The 18,914-nt window shown below is 39.4% G+C and overlaps 1 protein-coding gene across 1 annotated transcript; it reads right to left on the minus strand.

The window, feature by feature from the left end:
- Positions 1–1,976: 1,976 nt before the first annotated feature.
- CDNF (cerebral dopamine neurotrophic factor) lies at positions 1,977–18,880 on the minus strand. The gene is made up of 4 exons (XM_082385727.1): positions 18,557–18,880; positions 8,121–8,248; positions 6,911–7,052; positions 1,977–2,920 (listed from the first exon to the last, which is right to left on the minus strand). Exons 1-4 carry the CDS (start codon positions 18,669–18,671, stop codon positions 2,742–2,744), a joined length of 564 nt encoding a protein of 187 aa, XP_082241853.1. The 5' UTR covers positions 18,672–18,880; the 3' UTR covers positions 1,977–2,741.
- Between the last annotated feature and the right edge of the window lie 34 nt (positions 18,881–18,914).

An 18,914-nucleotide genomic window follows, 5' to 3' on the forward strand; every position in this document is an offset into this window, starting at 1 on the left:
TAAATAGCCTAAATTTGGACTTTTAAAAAATATAATTCATAATAAAGTAGGGTGCTTTACACAAAATGACCAAGCTGCCAAAATCCAGAAACAATAACCCTTTTGGCTATTTATTACACCAAAGCTTTTCTATTCTCATTTTTAAGTTACTAACCACTAGTTCTCTGACAAGTTCAGTTGTATCCCAACTGCCCAGTTGGAAATGCTTTTACCTATGAGGCATTTAAAAGTGAAAATTTTACTTTCATTGTATACTTTCAGTCTGGAAATTTTCTCCTCCACTCCCCAAAAGAACTCCTAGTAAGTAAATGCAATTTTTTTAATTTTATTGAAGTATAGTTGATTTACAATTACGTGTTAATTTCTTCTGTACAACAAAGTGACTCAGTTATACTTATTTTTTTTCATATTCTTTTCCATTATGGTTTATCACAGGATATTGAATATAGTTCCCTGTGCTCTACAGTAGGACCTTGTTGTTTATCCATTTTATATATAATAGGTTGCATCTGCTAATCCCAAACTCCCCATCCATCCCTCCCCCACCCCCCACCCCCTTGACAACCACAAGTCTGTTCTCTATGTCTGTGAGTCTGTTTCTGTTTCATAGATATGTTCATTTGTGCCATATTTTAGATTCCACATGTAAGTGATATCATCTGGTATTTCTCTTTCTCTTTTTGACTTATTTTGCTTAGTATGATAATTTCTAGGTCCATCCATGTTGCTGCAAATGGCATTATTTCATTCTTTTTATGGCTGATAATGATAACCACTAGTTTGTTCTTTGTATCTGTGAGTCTGTTTCTTTTTTGTTATATTCACTAGTTTGTTTTATTTCTTAGATTCCACATATAAGTGACAGCATACAGTATTTGTCTTTCTCTGTCTGACTTATTTCACTGAGCATAACACCCTCTAGGTCCATCCATGTGGTTGCTAATGGCAAAAATGTCCTTTTTTTATGGCTGAATAGTATTCCATTGTGTGTGTGTGTGTGTGTGTGTGTGTGTGTGTGTGTGTATTTATATATACCACATCTTTTTTATTCATTCATCTGTCAATGGACATTTAGGTTGTTTCCACATCTTGGCTATTGTAAATAGTGCTGCTATGAACATAGGGATGCATGTATCTTTTCAAATTATAGTTTTGTCTGGGTATGTGCCCAGGAGGGAGATATACCCAGGAGTGGGATTGCTGGATCATATGGTAACTCTAAGCAAATGCAATTCTTAAAGAAACAAGATGTTTTGAATCAACTGATTTTACTTAATTTTTAAATAATTTTTCTACAGCAGTATTTTAGGTATAATTTACATACAATAAAATGCCCATATCTTAATTGTACTGCTGGATGAACCGGACAGTCATATTCACCCATGTAACCATCACCCCAGTCAAGATTCAGGACATTCCCGTCACCCCAGAACGTTCCCTCCAGCGGCCCTGCAGTCATTCCCCACCTCCACCTGCCACAGAGAGGCAGTCATGTCTACAGTGGGGTTCTTATTCTTGTGTGGCCAGAAAATGGAACCAAAAATGATTTTACAATTTAAAGCTGATAAAATAGCATTAAGAATCATAAAGCTCCATGTTGTCCGCAGGTGCTCTTAATATTCTTTAATCCTCTATCAAAAGCTTGTCTAATGTGTGATAGGAAGAAGGGCAAATGACTTTGAGCTTGGTTCAGTTAACAGTGTGAGTGTGGATACAATTCGCTAAAACGTTGGCTGTACTCGTGTGGATTCTTGATCTATTCTAAGTAGGTTTAAATAGGTTTTAAAAAGGTTTTCTTCCCCCTGGGAAACACTAATTTCAAGTAGTGCTTCCTGCCCTCCTATTTCTGATAACAAAGAGAGCTAGAAGGTAGAGTGATTTACAGTTAAAAACACAAAGTTTACTTTTTAAAAGACTTTTGATTATGCCAGGTTATCATTTGGGTTGAAGCTGGGAGTTAGATAAGCTAAACGTCATTTCTTTTGTCATAATCCAACTTTTTTTTTTATTGGAGTACAGTTGATTTACAATGTTGTGTTACTTTCAGGTGTACAGCAAATGAATCTGTTATACATATACATGTATCCACTCTTTTTTTTAGATTCTTTTCCCATATAGGTCATTACAGAGTATTGAGTAGAGCTCCCTGTGCGATACAGTAGGTCCTTATTAGTTATCTATTTTATACATAGTAGTGTGTTTATGTCAATCCCAATCTCCCAATTTATCCCTCCCCCAACTTACCCCCTGGTAACCATAAGTTTGTTTTCTATGTCTGTGACTCTATTTCTGTTTTGTAGATAAGTTCATTTGTACCCTTTTTTTAGATTCCACATATAAGTGATATCATATGATATTTGTCTTTCTCTAATCCAACATATTTCATTAAAAATTAGTGCACAGATAGGAGCCTCTGAGCACTCTTCCTGCTTAGAATCAATTTACTACACCGATTGTTCAGTGGTTCACTTTTCCCCATTTTAGGAGATAGGCAATGACAATTCACATACAAGAAAATCATGAGTAAGGCACTTGTAGGTTTTGGTACACTGCAGATTTAAGAAACCACTAATACTAGCAGTTCTACTTATAAACCCAGGTAACCAATTCTGAGGTGTAATATCAAAACAAGTCTGAGACCACACACATTGCGATTCCTGGTTCCTCTCAACAAACGCGTCCATATCCTAGGGAGGCATTTTGTCTCTAATTACGATCAGTGGTGCACCAGCTTCCGGGGGTCAGAGTTCTGTTTTGGGGTACGTCGCTGTGTACTTGGGTGCCAGCTCTTTGATGAGATTCACATAGTCGGTTTTTTCTGCACAGGCCCTGCATTCTTCTCCCCAGCTGTACAGTATCTGTTTCAGCTCTGCTACTCTCATCTTGGACAGGTCCACTGATGCCAAATCCAATTTTTTTTCTTCATGACAAAAAGGAAGAGCACAATTTTTAAAAAACAAAACCGACTATGAAACACTTAGGCAAATAGTGTTACTTATCTTGGTGCTGACTACCCTGTGATTTACAGTGGGGAACAGTTCCAGTGTCTATGGAAAACAGGACATACCTAAGAAAAATGTATCCTATGCAAAGCTATTGGGATAACTCATGATCTGTTGGACTTTCTTTCCATGGAATTATACTCGCTTCAAAACAGGGCCTGTGTAGCTTTGCAGTCTTTGCTACCACTCCATGGCTTCTCAAGACCAACGTTCATAAAACAAATAGCACCGCATCCTAATTGCTGCTCCCAAGGTAAGAAGAACGGAATCAATAAAAGGCGGTACCTTGGGATGGCCCTGTGTGTGTGGCCAACTGAAAGCCATAGATTGTTATTAGCTAGAAAGTTACGATTCACTTTTATATGAGATATGTCTGTGGTAAAGCAGATGAGCACACGTATTACAAAGCACTAATACAAATTAGTTTTTAAATACAAATGTAAAGAAACCCAAACACGTGAATAAAATTAGGAGCATTATCACTGATCCTTAATTGTTTTGGATCTCTGCTTAAACTCACCTGATCCCTCCACCCCTACTGGGATTACCAAATCATCACAGGGTTTATTTACAGACCTTTGGGGCATAGCCACCTCTCTAACGCTGGTGCCTCGGTACCAGCCAATCTGGCTCCTAGCATTCTTGCCAATAATACCTGTCACCAACATCTAACTCCTCTAGTGAGACTATTGTTTCCCTGTTTACAGATTATCTGCAAAGGATGTCAAGAACTCAGCTACTTCTCTATTGCCAAGCCCCAAAATAGAAAAATAATTAAGCTCATCTATAATATACTCGTGATTCTGATTTCCCCGTGAGAAAGGGGCAATTTTTCTCTTTCGAAGGAAAGTCTCCTTCCCCCTTCCTCACCACCAGGGGTGTGCTTGAACACAGATACAGCGTTTAAGTTGACTTATTTAACAATTAGTGGCAGCCTAGGACTTTTTCAGCTTGACCTCTTGAAGCATTCCTTTTTTTCCCTACATAGTAGAACATGGCATTTAAAAGCCTTTCAATAACCTAACATAGTTGTCAAGTGATTTATCGAAAACTTCCAGTCAGTGTACCCTAAGTTAAAAGTTGGATTTTAGACTTAGTAATAAATTTAATCAGGAGGTAAAAGATCTATACACAGAAAACTACAAGACTTTGATGAAAGAAATTGAAGAAGACACAAACAAATGGAAAGAGACCCTGTGTTTATGGTTTGGAAGAATTCATATTGTTAAAATGTCCATACCATCCAAAGCAATCTACAGAACCAATGCAATCCCTACCAGAATGCCAGTGGCACTTCTTACAGAGATAGAAAAAAAATCCTAAAATTTGTATGGAATGACAAAGGACCCGGAATTGCCAAAGCAATCCTGAGAAAGAACAGCAAAATGGTGATTATAGTTAAGAATACTGTATTACATATTTGAAAGCTGCTAAGGAGTAGATCTTAAATATTCTCATCACAAAAAAAGAAATGGTGATTATGTGATATGATGGAGCTGTTAGCTAACATGGTAATCATATTGCAATATAGAGGTATATCAAATCAACGCATCATACACCTTAAACTTACACACTGTTATATGTCAATTACACCTCAGTAAAGCTGGAAATAAATAAATAAAAGTTGGATTTTAAAGGCTTTTTTATTTGGAGGGTCAGCTACACTCTGCTCCAGAGAATCCTTACATTTTTAAATAGTGATTCCCATTCTTTTAAAAACCAGAGCAAAGGGCTTCCCTGGTGGCGCAGTGGTTAAGAATCCACCTGCCAATGCAGGGGACACAGGTTTGAGCCCTGGTCCAGGAGGATCCCACATGCCGCGGAGCAACTAAGCCCACGCACCACAACTACTTAGCCTGTGCTCTGGAGCCTGCGAGCCACAACTACTGAGCCCACGTGCCATAACTACTGAAGCCCACGCACCTAGACCCCGTGCTCTGCAACAAGAGAAGCCACTGCAACGAGAAGTCCGCATACCGCAACGAAGAGTAGCCCCGCTCACCGCAACTAGAGAAAGCCCACGTGCAGCAATGAAGACCCAACGCAGCCAAAAATAAAATAAATAAAATAAATTTATAAAAATAAATAAATAAATAAAAATAAAAAACATTCTTCCAGGTCAAAAACCAAATAACACCTTCCTAATTGAAAACATAATCCAAGTCTACACTTACCTTGTCTGTTAATTTCCTGCCTGACATGACAAAATACCTTTAGGCGTAGAAACTTTCATAGCCCAAATTATTAGTACTCCACAGCTCAAAGGCCCCTGTTCAGTCTCAACTTTCCTGCCAAACATAAGCTGGGAAGAATTTAGAACTAGTGGTCTATTCAAGATAAATCGTTGAAGGAAAAAAACTTTCTTGCAAGTGTTGGTAGTTTCTTCAGGTTATTCTAGAGAACTTGGCATTTGGCATTAACTTTAAAAGGGGAAAATCCTCTATGACTCCCTAAAACTACAGGGAAAAAGTCAATACCAACAGTAAATCTAGTCCATGGCTCCCTAAGGGCCTCTAGTGGCCAGCATTGCCAAAACATTAATAAGTACTCTCTTCTTCTGAATAATATCTGATTAATTTTTCTATTATTCAAGGAGCCCAGTAAGATCCCTTGCTCATAGTAAAAGCTATTCAAAAGAAATTTGTTGAATGGAAGAATCAGCACAGTTTTGTCCCTTTGGGGGCTATCGTTTATATGGACTCAGCGATTCCTGCCTCTACTTCGTTACTTGGAAGCCAATAAAAAGAAACATCTGCCGCATCACCACCCTGGAAGTTAGGGCCTGGCCTTGGCCATTTGAGAAATAGCTTGTCTTTGGTATCTTCTGACCTTAAACCTATTTAAAGCCATCTGTGTAGCTATAGTGCATAGGCTTATTACATAGCTATGCTGGAAAATAAGACTAAAATAATTCAGAGTTGGGTGCTAATTACTTAGGTAGTTTACAAAGACTATGCCAGGTATGTAACATAAAACAATGACATAAGCAAAAGAAATGGATTTCTACTGGTGGAATTACAGGTGTTAGGATAGGTTAAGTGGGGAATCCCCCAGCCTTTTATTTATTTATTTATTTATTTATTTATTTATTTGGCTGCGCCGGGTCTTAGTTGCGGCACTCGGGATCTTCCTTGCAGCATGCGGGATCTTTAGTTGTGGCATGCGGGATCTAGTTCCCTGTCCAGGGATTGAACCCTGGCCCCCTGCATTGGGAGCACAGAGTCTTAACCACTGGACCACCAGGGAAGTCCCCCTCCAGCCTGCTGTGATACCTAATCAATCTACCCAAAAGACTGGCCCAGATACAAATCCTCTGTATAAGAATAGATCTATGTATGTAAAATTTATAAGGCCAAGGATAATGTTTTAAATAGGACATCTTCCTTTTCTGGCTGTTTATTTTAGGCACCCTTGATAAGGCTATTTCATCAGGTAAAACCTGCTTTGATGTGAATGACCTATTTCCTAAAAGTTAAAGCTGGCAGAATGATAGCTCTAGGAAGAACTTTAGAGTCCCATTTAAAACTTCAGAGTCCTTACATCACCTTTGAATAGATGCAACTTTTGTCTTAATAGGTTACCAAGAGCTAATTCACCACGAGTAGCTGCTCCCTTGAAATTTTGAACTCTTCCTTGACATATGTAGTTGACAACGCCTTAGTGATTTAAGAGGTTAAACTTTGCCATTTGGGTGGGCAGTTTTACCTAATGCGGACTGTGCCAGAATTCATTTCTCTTCCCCCAAAGAAGTTCAGATGGCACTAGGCACCACGGAGCAGTCCAGCACCCTATTAGCAAGTGTAGAACTTCTTTCTTTCTAACACTGACTTTTTAGAAACTGGCCCTATGTTTAGAGAATTGGCAATATGCTGGACATTTGGGGAAAAAAACATTTGACTCCGTTATACCGTATTTCAGCTCACAGATCTGACTGTCCATCTTCTTCAGCTTCTCGCAAATCTTCACTGCAGGCATGTGCACACTCATTGGGCGAGTGACCTCACTTAGGATCTTTGTGGCCGCATCTTTTGTTGCTCCTAGATAGTAGCACTGAAGGGGAATGAAGAGACTTTAGGGACCCAGACACTGAAAAAAAGCAAGCAGTATAGTTTCAAGAAGTGAGGAAGAGGTTAACCTAGTTTTTGTGGCCCAGCTTTTAAATTTAACCCCTGCTAAGACACCAGAAAACAAATGACTCCGTTCCCATGATCAGCCTAATTAGAAGTGCTCTGCAATTCACATGATGCTTAAAGACTACTGATAAGAGCTAACACTTGCTAAATGTTTTATCTGTGCTGACACATTGCTCTCAGGGCTTTAAAGGTATTGATGTATTTAATTCTCATAACAATCCTGTGACTAAGTACTAGTATTTGACACCCAAGCCAACTGGCGGTCACCCAACTAGCAAGAAGAAAAGACCGAATTAATTTAAAAATCTAGCCTTTTGGCTCTGGAGTCCATGCCCTGTTCCATCATGTTCTACTGCCTTTCAAGCTCCCTGACAAGCATTTGACATTTAAAAATATAAAACTTAATGGTGCAGACAAATGCTGAGACTTTTACAGTGTGTCAGTGGTGAACAGTCAACGAGGAAAATTTAACTGACAAATTCAACATGACAATTTTAGGCAAAATGAATTGGCCCAAGATTGTCTTTAGTGCTGTAAAAACAGTATATTGAAACAGGTCATTTGTGTATACCCAGGAAACACCATTACAAGATAATAAAAGTACTTTATTAATTATGCATAAATAATGATGTAAAAATATTTTGATAGATTTCACTAATTGTCTTGATAAGAAGTGGAAAGTATACCCACTCTTAACTCAGGACAGTAAATTCTCATTAGGAATTCAATTGTATAATTTCCTTTAAGAAATTGTGGAATTGGTTGCCTATGGTTTTTTCAAAAAGCCAAATGAAATGAGACATACTCTAGATGAAAATACATTGACTCCATTTCCCTGAAAGATCAATTTCTGCTCGCTTTCTGCAGTGAGCAGGCTTGAGGCAAGCATCGAAGAAGGAGAACATTAAATTCAAGATGAGAAATGAAACGATTAGCAGTTTTCTCCGAGCACAGGGAGAAAATGAAAGGTGAAGATTTACCATACCAGGCGGTTTTCTTTTCCTTTGACATCCAAGCAAAAGCTGATCAATTCTTTTTCTATGGTGTCCAGAGAAAAGTTGACTCCTCTGGCTATCAAGGAGTTGTAGAATCGGTTCAAGAATTCTTGACACACTAGAAGGAACAAATAAATTATGTATTTGTGTACAATATCACCACTACCACACCTATGTATATGTTTCTCCCACCAAATAAAAAAGTAAGTATGATTCAACGCATTGTGACAAATTAAATTCATATTTTAAGTAAGAATGGTTTCAGGCCTGTAGCTTTTAGCTTAGTATTGGGCCTTGAATAACATGAGCTTATTGAATCAATCCATCAATCTATGGAACCAAGTTCCACTTAATATGAGAACTTTCCCACAAAATGTCACTAACCCTAAAAGAAAATATTGCCTCGTCTGGGATATGATGCTTGGGACAGCTTTGTTAAAAGCATAGAGAAAAAACAGAACATGTGTCTTGAATGAAGCCCCTTGGTAGTCTGCATCTGCCTGCATGTTCCAGTTTGAACCCCAGTCTGAACAATCATATTCAATCACAGGGTCCAGAGTCAGTGAAGAGATGACACTCAGAAGAGGCACAGGCAATAAGAACAACCATAGTTACCATTTGTTAGCACTGTTCTGAGTACTTTATGTGGATGAACTTATTCAAGTCTCAGAACAAAACTCTGATGTACATTACTATCCTCATTTTACACATGAAGAACCTGAGTCAGAGAGAGGACAGTGAGCTTGCCCAGTAAGTGGTAGAGAGGGAGTTTGACCCCAGATGGTCTCCCTCTGGGCCCACATGCTTATCCACTAGGGTACTCTGAAATAGAAGGAGGCTGCTTTCCCACGTTGTTGTCCCAAAGGGGAAGTGTCCAAGCAATCAGAGAAGGACATGGAGGCCAGAGCATATGCTGGAAAACAGCAGCCCTCATATTAGAAAGAATTTTAGGGAAATAGCCTAAAGAAGAGTGGCGAATTCTAGGGTAACCAGGAATAAATTTAATAGTATAGCAAGACTTTGAAGGAAAAAAATTACAAAACTTTATCAAAAGACCTAAAAGTAGACCTAAGAAATGGGAAGATAAGCCATGTTCATGGATGGGAAGATTCAATATTATGGATGATAATTATTTTTAAGTAGATCAATAAACTCAATGCTCTTCTAATGAAAATCTCAATAGGATTTTTTATAGATTTGATAAACTGATCCAAAAATACATATGAAAAAACAAGAGCAAATGAAAGCCAAGAAATACTTGAAGAAGAAGGAGTTTGGGGAGTTGGCCTTATCGGATATCAAGACCTAATTCAAAGCTATAGCATTTGAAACACTGTGGGACTGGCACAGAAATAGACCAATGGAACAAACTAGTGAGTCTAGAAACAAATCCACAAATCTAGAGGAGCTTGGTATAGTACAGAAGTGATGCTAAAAATCAGTGGGGGAAAAATGGACTAGTCAATAAATGGTACTAGGACCACCTGCCATGGAAAAAGTTAAACTTAGACGCCTATCCAAAGCTACACACAGACGTGAATCCCAGGTGAATAAAGACATACGGGAAGAGCAACACTACAAAAGTTTTAGAAGAAACCTTAGGAAAACATCTTTATGGCATCAGGATAGAGAAGGATTTCTTAAAGAAGAGACCAAAACACGGATCATACATTTGATTACATCAAAATTAACCAGTTTTTTAATGCAAAAGAAATCGTAAGCAAATGATAAGACAAGCCACAAACTGGAGGAAGATATTTACAACTTATATAACTGACGAAGGATTAATATCCAAAATACATGAAAAATCATCATGGTCATACCCTCAGGTCCAGTCATTACCAATGACTATAACCTCTATAATCTCAGTGGAAACATCCCATTGTCTGGTCATCATCTCCCATCTTTCCAGCTCACATCCTCTAACACCCCAAGGTGAACAATTCCCTGACCCCGCCAGGTCATACTATTCATTGATGCCGCCGCCATTTCACCCTGCTTCCTCACCCAGCTTAGATTCCATGGTTCAACATTATAATTAACTCCTTGGCGCACAGACTGAACTCCCTTGCATCTCTCTCCCTTGTTGGACTCACCCAGCAAAATCCTAACCCTGGTTAAAACTTTGCACCTATACTCACTGAACGTGGCTGGAGGAAATAGCACAGCCGTACTCACTGGTCTCACTGTAAATTCATGACCGCTCATTTCAGTGAGCCATCAGTGCTCCCAACAATCCTACTACATTGACCTCATTCTCACTCTGTCCCACTCCCAAAAGGACAATTGCGCAGCTGCTCTCTCAAACCTTGTGTCACACCTCCACCCCATCCTCAGTGATGATGGTGCTTCCTATTTCTCTGAGGGAAAAAAAAAGCAACAGGAAAGAACTCTCCCTTGCTCCTGCCACCACATCTACAACACGTGTACCAGCACAGTCTACCTTAATTCTATGAATGAACTGTGACAACCCTTCCACCTGCTAAAGTAGATCCTATCAACTCCCTGCTCCTGCACCTCTGCCCTCTCTCTCCCGTCTTGTTCCCATTAACATGCTGTTAATTCTCATATCTTAAAAGCAACAAAACCTCTCTCAACATCACATCCCACTTCTCCACTCCTGTTTAAGAAAAACACTCTAAAATAATTTTTATACTTGTGGTTTCCAGGTCTCTTCTCTCTCCCTCTCTGTCCCTCCCCCCAACACCAAGTTTAAAGCCAGTGAGTTATAAAAGGTTCAGTTTGAAAAATAGTGTCCCTTGTCTCCCCTTCCCCATTTCCCCCAAACTCAAAGCTTTCATTTTCAACTCTTTTAGCTGATTCCTTTGGTATTTACAAATTTTAAATAACATGTTTGTGTGGCTAATTCCTAATTTTATTTTTAGTCTTAGATATTTATTATAGTTTTTTCCTGTGGAAGAGAAAGATTTAACTCTTTTGCCCAAACCCATCTCTTGTAAAAAGCATTTGGTTGGATGTTTTTATGTAGCCTCACAATCTTTGTCTTTTAACTTGAGTATTTACTACTTAACTTAGTACTTGAAAAATATAATAACGCCACCTGCAGGAAAAGAGCTACAACTTTTTGGAAAAGATAATAATAAAGTTTAAAATCAAGTTAGTGGAATTATTAAATTATCAGTGGGCTAGGAACATTATTTTCAGCAGTTCCATCCACACCTTCTAGAACTGAAGTCAGTCCTACATTATCTTGCTCCAGCTAGATTTTGGAGGGAAAAAAAGACACCAGATTAGTCTTGCTGGTACCAGTACTAGGGGAGAATTGCTACCTAGGAATAAAATACATGTTATAATGAGTTAAGACTTAAGAATAACCAGAAGCTCTTGAATAATTTGTATATTACTTCATTGTTCCAATTTTATTTTTAATATTGCCTTAAATAAATTAGTTCCCAACTCCACACTCAGAAAGCAGTATCGGTAGGGATTCAGTGCTTCGGCTCTGAAGCCAGACTCTCTGGGTCCAAATCCTGGCTTTACTATTTAATATTTACTAGCTGTGGCTTTGGGCCTTTCAATGTTGACTCACCCGACAGTCTAATTGCCATTCTCTTTAAGTTCATCAGTCTTCTTTCTCTGTGTTTAAGATTTTCTCTTTTCTCCTTTTGTGTTTTGCAATTTCCTTCTGATATGGTTAGATGTGGAATTATTTTTATTTATACTGTTTGGAATATACTGGACTTCCAAATCTGTGGATTGATGACTTTCATCCGTTTGGAAAAATGAGCTATCATCTCTTTTGCTCCACCCGTACACTCTCTCTTCTCCTTCTGGAAGTCCAATTAACATATGGGGGAATTTTTCTCTTGATCCGCATTGTACCTTTATCTCTGTTTCATATTTTTATTCTCTTAATTGCTCAGTGATTCCTTCTTGGCAATTTCTTCAATCTTCTAACTCACTAATTCTTTTCTCAGCTGTGTCTAGTCTGTGGTTAATCTCACTAATTTCTATTTGTACATGTTTATTTGGTTCTTTTCCAAATATGTTTGGACATTTTTAATAGCCTCCTGCCCTTTATTCATATTTTCAACCCCTTCCTTTATTTCTTTAAATATAATAAACATATTTTATATTCAGTGCCAGATAATTCTAAAACCTAAAGCCTGTCCAGGTATGCTTCTTCTGTCTCTTGTCTCAACTGGCTGTCACTTATGGTGCTCTTCTTCCCATGGGTTTGTGACTTTTCTTAATGTGAGCTTTCTTAGAACTTTGTGGGAATTATTAGAATTTTGTGGGACTGGATTGAAGGTGGATTCCTATGTGAGATTAACATTTGCTGATGCCTACTTGAAATCCCTTTAAACTAAATTCTCAGTTTGAGATGTTTTGGATCACCCAGGTTGGCTGTGTCAATTTGGGCTTCAGTGCATATGTGTGGTAGCTTGTGAGTATGAGTGATCAGGAGACATTTTTGTTTTACCTTTTATTCAGTAAAAAGTTCAAGTACTACAATATCTTTTAGTCTCTAAAGAATGGTGGTAGAATTGTGGTTATTTCCAGGTAACCTTTTATAATGAAAGTCTAGCTCTCTGGGGTTCCAAACTAATTGGGGGAGGATCCAGTATTACACACCTAACTTGGGAAGGTTCTGGGCTATGTCATTATTCTCTTTATTTTATTCATTCTCTTTATTTTACAGCCATGAAAATCTAAGTTTAAATTGCCTGGGTGGCAAATACCCTCAAGAAAAATCCCAGCTTCAGGGATCCCTTTACCTCTTTTGGTTTCCACTTTCACATTGTTTTTGGCCTCTGGGTATGCCTTACTAATTTACACTTAACATTTTCACATTTTTATTTTATCCAGTGTTTTCAGTTGTTTTCAGCTAGACGACCAGAAATGTCTATTTTTAGAACATGAAGTCATATTCATTCCTAATGCTATTTAATAGGAACAGAACACTAAATATAATATAGCCATGTTGTGGTTTTAACAAATATTTATTGAGCAATTAGTAAGTGCCGGACAGTATTCTATAGGTTGTTGGAAAAACAAAGCTCTTACTCTCAGGGATTACATTCTGGTGAATAAACAAAAGTATCTTGTGGCTGTGAAGAAACATAAATTTGGTAAGGAGGATAGAGTAATAGTATAAGGTAACAGTATTATTCTAAACGGGGTGGTCAGGGAAGGTCTCTCAGATAAAGTTGTATTTGAGCATAAACCTTAAGGAAGTGGGAGAACAGCTTAAGTGGAGTGCTTGGGAAGAACTCTCCAGGCAGAGGGAAGAACAGCATAGGCATGTCCTTGGCAGGTCCAAGAACCATAAGGGAGCCAGCATGGGGGAAGTAGAGTGACCAAGAGGGAGGATGGTAGAAAATGAGGTCAAATGAGCAGCAGCTCATCTGCAGGTCATCTAGGGCTTTGAGGCCATGGTAAGGGCTCTGGGTCCTACTCTGAGAAGGCATGCCGTTAAAGGTTTTGAGTAGAAGGGTGCAGTGATCTGACATTACTTTTAAATTATGCCTCTGGAGGTTCTTTGGAGAATAGACTGCAGGAGAGCCAGAATGAAAGCAGGCATAACCATTTGGAGGTTCTTAAAATAGCTGCATATCTTGGACCAGGGTGGGAGCATTGGAGGTGATGAGAATGGTTGGATTCTGGATGTATTTTGAAGGCAGAGCCAAAAGAATTTACTAATGGATTGGATGTGGCATGGCAGGGGGTGGGGGGGCGGTGGGCGGAGACAGAAGTCAAGAATGACTCCAAGGATTTGGGCCTGAGAAAATGCAAGAGTGGAGTTGCCATTTGCTGAACTGGTAAGACTGCAGGAGAAGCAAGTTTGTGGACACCAGCAGGAATTCAGTCTTGACATATGAACTTTGAGATACTTCTAGACAACTGTGACGATTAATTTTATGTGTCCACTTGGAGGGTGTTTTTGAATGAGATTAACATTTAAATCAGTGAACTCTGGGTAAAACAGATTGCCCTCCATAATGTGGATAAGCCTCATCCAATCAGTTGAAGGCCTGAATAGAACAAAAAAGATTGGCATGAATAGAACAAAAAAGCATGAGGGAATTCTCCAGCAGACAGCCTTCTGCACCATTGGCTCTCCTGGGCCCCCAGCCTGTTGGCCCACACTGCAAATTTTAGACATTTCAGCCTCCATAATCAGGAGAGCCAATTCCTTATAATAAATCTATCTGGATGTATGTATGTATGTGTGTGTGTATGTATGTATGTATGTATCCTATTGGTCTGTTCCTCTGGAGACCCCTAATATAATGTCTGACACTGCAAACAGTAAGGAGCTGCTGAGTATATAAATCTGGAGTTCAGGGGTGAGTTCTAGGACAAATGCTAAATTTGTAATTCATCAACATTAAAATGATCTTTGTGGGATGAGACCACACAAAAGGGAGAGATCCCAGGTCTCAGTCTTGTGAAACTCCATTGTTTAGAAATTGGAAAGATGGAAAGAACCAGAAAAAGACTGAAAGGAGCAGCCAGTAAGGGAGGATGAGAACAAAGAGTGAGTGTGTCCCAGAAGACAAGCAAAGAAAGTGTTAAAAAGGGACTGACTGATCAGCTGTGTGAAATGCTACTGATAGAATGAGGAAAACAAGACATTTGCCAACATGTATTTTGCTAAGTTTAATTAGCAAAAGACCAAGTATGCAAGGGAGACACCTGCTGTAATGATCCATGCATAAGCCATCGTTAAAGCCTCCTGGTGACGTGTAATTCTCCTCTCCCTGAAAAAGAAACCCTGTGTCCCGATGCCTCAAAGCTCTTTCTCTACTCCCACAATACACCTTCAGATGATTTCTACACCTTAACTGTTGCTCTGTCAATGCATTACCTAGATGGTGGGTGTTGGGAATTCTAACTTGTACTTTGAGAGATACACTTTTGACTCACTAAAAGCTGTATAATATTTTATTGCAGCATATGTGCATACATGTATTCAACAGAATTGAGTGCCTACCTTATGCCTCGCACCATGGTAGCCACTGGAGATGATGTGGTGAGAGAAACGGTCTTGACTGTCAAGGAATGCACACATGGAGGAGACCAAAACGATTTCTCAACACTATGAGACATGTACTAGATACTGTGAGAGAACAAAGGAGAGGCACCTCCCTGGAGGAAATTGGGAGACCACTGAAAGATATTTAGTGAGGGAATTACATGATCACCCTGCCATGGGAAGCATGCTGTTGTGACAGTAAGGCAGTTGAAAATGGTGAAGGTCTGTAATGAGGCACTGGAGTCGGGGAAGGAGAAAGGAGCAGAGTCAGCCAGAAGGTAGAATCAATGGACCCAGTGTTTGATGGGTTTAGGGCATCAGGGAGAGACAGAAGTCTAGTCTAGTGGGCGAGTTATGTACTGATGCCATAAGTATAACAGGTTTGGGGGACTGAGAAGGGAAGGAGACGATGACTTTGGTTTGTGACTCTGTTGAGTTTGAGGTATAAGGTATCTAAGTAGGTATGTTCAGTCATCAATGGGATGCAAGGTCTGAGACTCTGAAAAGGAGATGGGGTGGATATAAACATCTGGGATTAATCAGACTATAGATATTCTAATATTGAAGCCATGGCTAAAGAATTAGAAGCCTACAAAGATACTATGAACAAGTGGGCACAGAGATGGGAAGCAAAGGCAGGGAAAAGTAGTATCATAGCCATCAAGAGAAGAAATTTTCTGAAAAAGAAAGAAATCAGTGGTGTCCCATGCCACAGAGAAGTCACAGTAAGAATGGAAATTTATTCCTTGGGCTTACATGAAGAGACTAATCTCACTATAATCTCTTCAAATATTTTCTCAGGTCCTTTCTCTCTCTCTTCTCCTTCTGGGACTCCTATAACGTGAATGTTGTTTAATGTTGTCCCAGAGGTCTCTTCATTTCTTTTCATTCTTTTTTCTTTATTCTGTTCAGCAGCAGTGAATTCCACCATTCTGTCTTCCAGGTCACTTATCTGTTCTTCTGCCTCAGTTATTCTGCTATTGATTGCTTCTCGTGTATTTTTCATTTCAATTATTGTATTGTTCATCTCTGTTTGTTTGTTCTTTAATTCTTCTAGGTCTTTGTTAAACATTTCTTGCATCTTCTCGATCTTTGCCTCCATTCGTTTTCTGAGGTCCTAGATCATCTAAACTATCATTATTTTGAATTCTTTTTATGGAAGGTTGCCTATCTCCACTTCATTTAGCTGTTTTTCTGGGGTTTTATCTTGTTCCTTCATCTGGTACATAGCCCTCTGCCTTTTCATTTCGTCTATCTTTCTGTGAATGTGGTTTTCATTCCACAGGCTGTAGGATTGTAGTTCTTGCTTCTGCTGTCTGCCCTCTGGTGGATGAGGCTATTTAAGAGGCTTGTGAGATTAATCTCACTATAAATCACCTAACAAATTAGTAATTTAAGGATCCTGGCATGCATTTATTGCTATAACCAGATAACCATAGTCTTTTTATTTATGTCATAGGGTTTTGTTTATTAAAATTAGTCCCATAAATGAATGTATAATTATTTCAAAGTAAAAAAAAAAATTTAATAGCCCCATAATACAATCCTTTTAAATAAATTCAGAAACGTTTACATTTTTTTTTTTTTTCAGTAAGCTTCACATGAACTAAAGCAGTCAGAAACTTGAATATTCACAGGGCCCAGGCAAGTAAAATGAATGGGTAAAGCAATCCAAGTCTAGGAAAAACAAAAACAAAAACCTAAAGAACACATGTCCTTTCTAAAAAGAGCAGCCACCATCAGTTCCCACTATATGGACATATGGGCTAGTCTTGACTGGTCACCTGGTTTTCAAGATAAGCCAGAAATCTGAACTTTTTAAAATGACATCTCCCAAGTTTAAAATATAGCCAATTAATTTAGATGTTTTTTTCAAAATACTTTGTGAACTTAATAAAATACATTAATAGGTCCCAGGTGGTTCATGGACTATCAGTTTTTTACTGATAAAAGAAGTCATTGGTGTCCCATGCCACAGAGTAGTCAAGATAAGAATGGAAATTTGCCCTACAGTATGTATAGAATCTTAATCTTATACATTGAGGGAAAATTAATTGGCTAATGACAAAGACTCATAAGCAGAAACAGAGCCAGATCTAGACTCTTATTTCTTTTTGTTCTAAAACCAGTATTTCCTTCGTTGTGATTCTACAGTGTTAACAAAAGGAAATATACACCCAGGTTACTCAGACATGCAAGTTAATAATCACAATATGCTATAATAAATTCAAGAAAGACGTTAGAAGCTTCACAATTAATCCAGATGCTCTTGGCTCTTCTGAAATGTTTTTAAGTAGAAGCTCCAGCAATTAAATTAGTGATGATTAAGCCAGTCAACTGTTTATGCCTCACAAATTCTGCTTTAAACGTATAGTACCCAGTTATAAGGGATCTTTAACTGAAAATTATAACTTGGCTGAACAAATATCTATATCTGAAGTTTGACAATAACATCATGTAGGTATTTTAAATTTCTGGAGAAAAGTTTAATTATTGCAGGGCTGATAGAAAACTGGACTCCAATTGTGAAGTCTTTATTCAGTTATATTACCGTCTATACTCACCCATTCATTAAACGTATATTGTGAACCTACCATTTCCTGTTATGTAAGAATAGATTCGAAAGCTCAGGGAAGGGTGAAGCGGATATACATGTAAGCTAATTATTTCAATGAATGAAACTCGGAGGTAAGTGCTACAGTAGTCCAGGAGGAAGGAGGTAGCACAGCTAATTATCTTCTTTGACCTCGTTACCAGCCCTCTGCGGTAGGTATTATCACGTTGATTTTGCCAGAACCGGGTACAGTGGCCTCAGAGCCAGAAGGCTGGGTGGGATATAGACCCACCTGTTCTGAGTGCAAGTCCACAGCTGAGATACTGTGAACAGAAAAGGAATCGTTTTTTTTGTATTCCTCCTCTTTCTAAGGAGTTAAGGTACTCCTTTGTAATGAAACTTTTCCCTGTCAAGTTCTAACAAATGTTAGTTATGTGCTCTGATTTAAGCCATTTCAACTCAATTACAGACAATTTGTCATGTTTTGTTCTTTGGGGAATTATAAACTAATTTGAACTTGAAAGGCTTCTGTGCAAGGAAAGGCAAGTCTCGCCGGTTAGGGCAGCAGAATCATTTTGGAGCCAGGGTCGTCTGCATCTAGGTGCGTTTGCACAAAATCGAATCCAAATCCAAACCCACCAGCTTTGAGGCAGTTTAATCGAGCAAGACCAAGAACGCGGCCTGAACGTGTCACTGGGCCCGGCTCGAACTTTTTGCCTAGGCTTGGGCGAAGGCGATCGGAAACCACGGCCAGGGCCCGTATTTCCTGAGTGAAATGCTATTTATAGACAGGCCCGGGAGAAGCCAAAGCCGACAACAGCTGCACTGCGACGCGGTGTCACCGCCATGCAAGCAGGTCTCACACCGCTCACCTTCACAGTCGGCGCCCAGCCGCCCCCCGGCCTCCTGGCCCTGCGCCCGCCCCGGGTTAGAGACCCAAAGCCCGGCGCAAAAGGCCACCACTGCGGCTGGGCTCCCGCACCACATGCTGAGACAGCTCCAAACGCCTCGCCACCTGCGAAATGAACCGCCGCGCTGCTATCGCCCGGGGCTGCTCCAGGACGCAGGAGCGCAGAGCCGGGTTTGGAAAAAAATCTGCCTGGAGTTGCTGGGACACATGATGCAACTCAACCGTGAGTTTCCATTGGCTCTCAAGAAAAGGGCATGGAAGCGGGCGGAGCGAAGCAGCCTCTTCCTTTCCCTCCGCGACCTGCGCGTGCGCACTCTCGC

The sequence above is a fragment of the Balaenoptera borealis genome (genome assembly GCF_965194805.1).
Source record: "Balaenoptera borealis genome assembly, chromosome: 3".
Taxonomy (NCBI): domain Eukaryota; kingdom Metazoa; phylum Chordata; class Mammalia; order Artiodactyla; family Balaenopteridae; genus Balaenoptera; species Balaenoptera borealis.

Bases quoted from the DNA above. Each gene is read 5' to 3' on its own strand.
- CDNF (XM_082385727.1), bottom strand. From the start codon at position 18,671: ATGTGGTGCGGGAGCCCAGCCGCAGTGGTGGCCTTTTGCGCCGGGCTT. The intron at 8,249-18,556 runs GTGAGCGGTGTG...TGTTCCTTCTAG, and splicing joins GCTGGGCGCCGACTGTGAAG to TGTGTCAAGAATTCTTGAAC. The intron at 7,053-8,120 runs GTATGGTAAATC...ATTCCCCTTCAG, and splicing joins AAGGAAAAGAAAACCGCCTG to TGCTACTATCTAGGAGCAAC.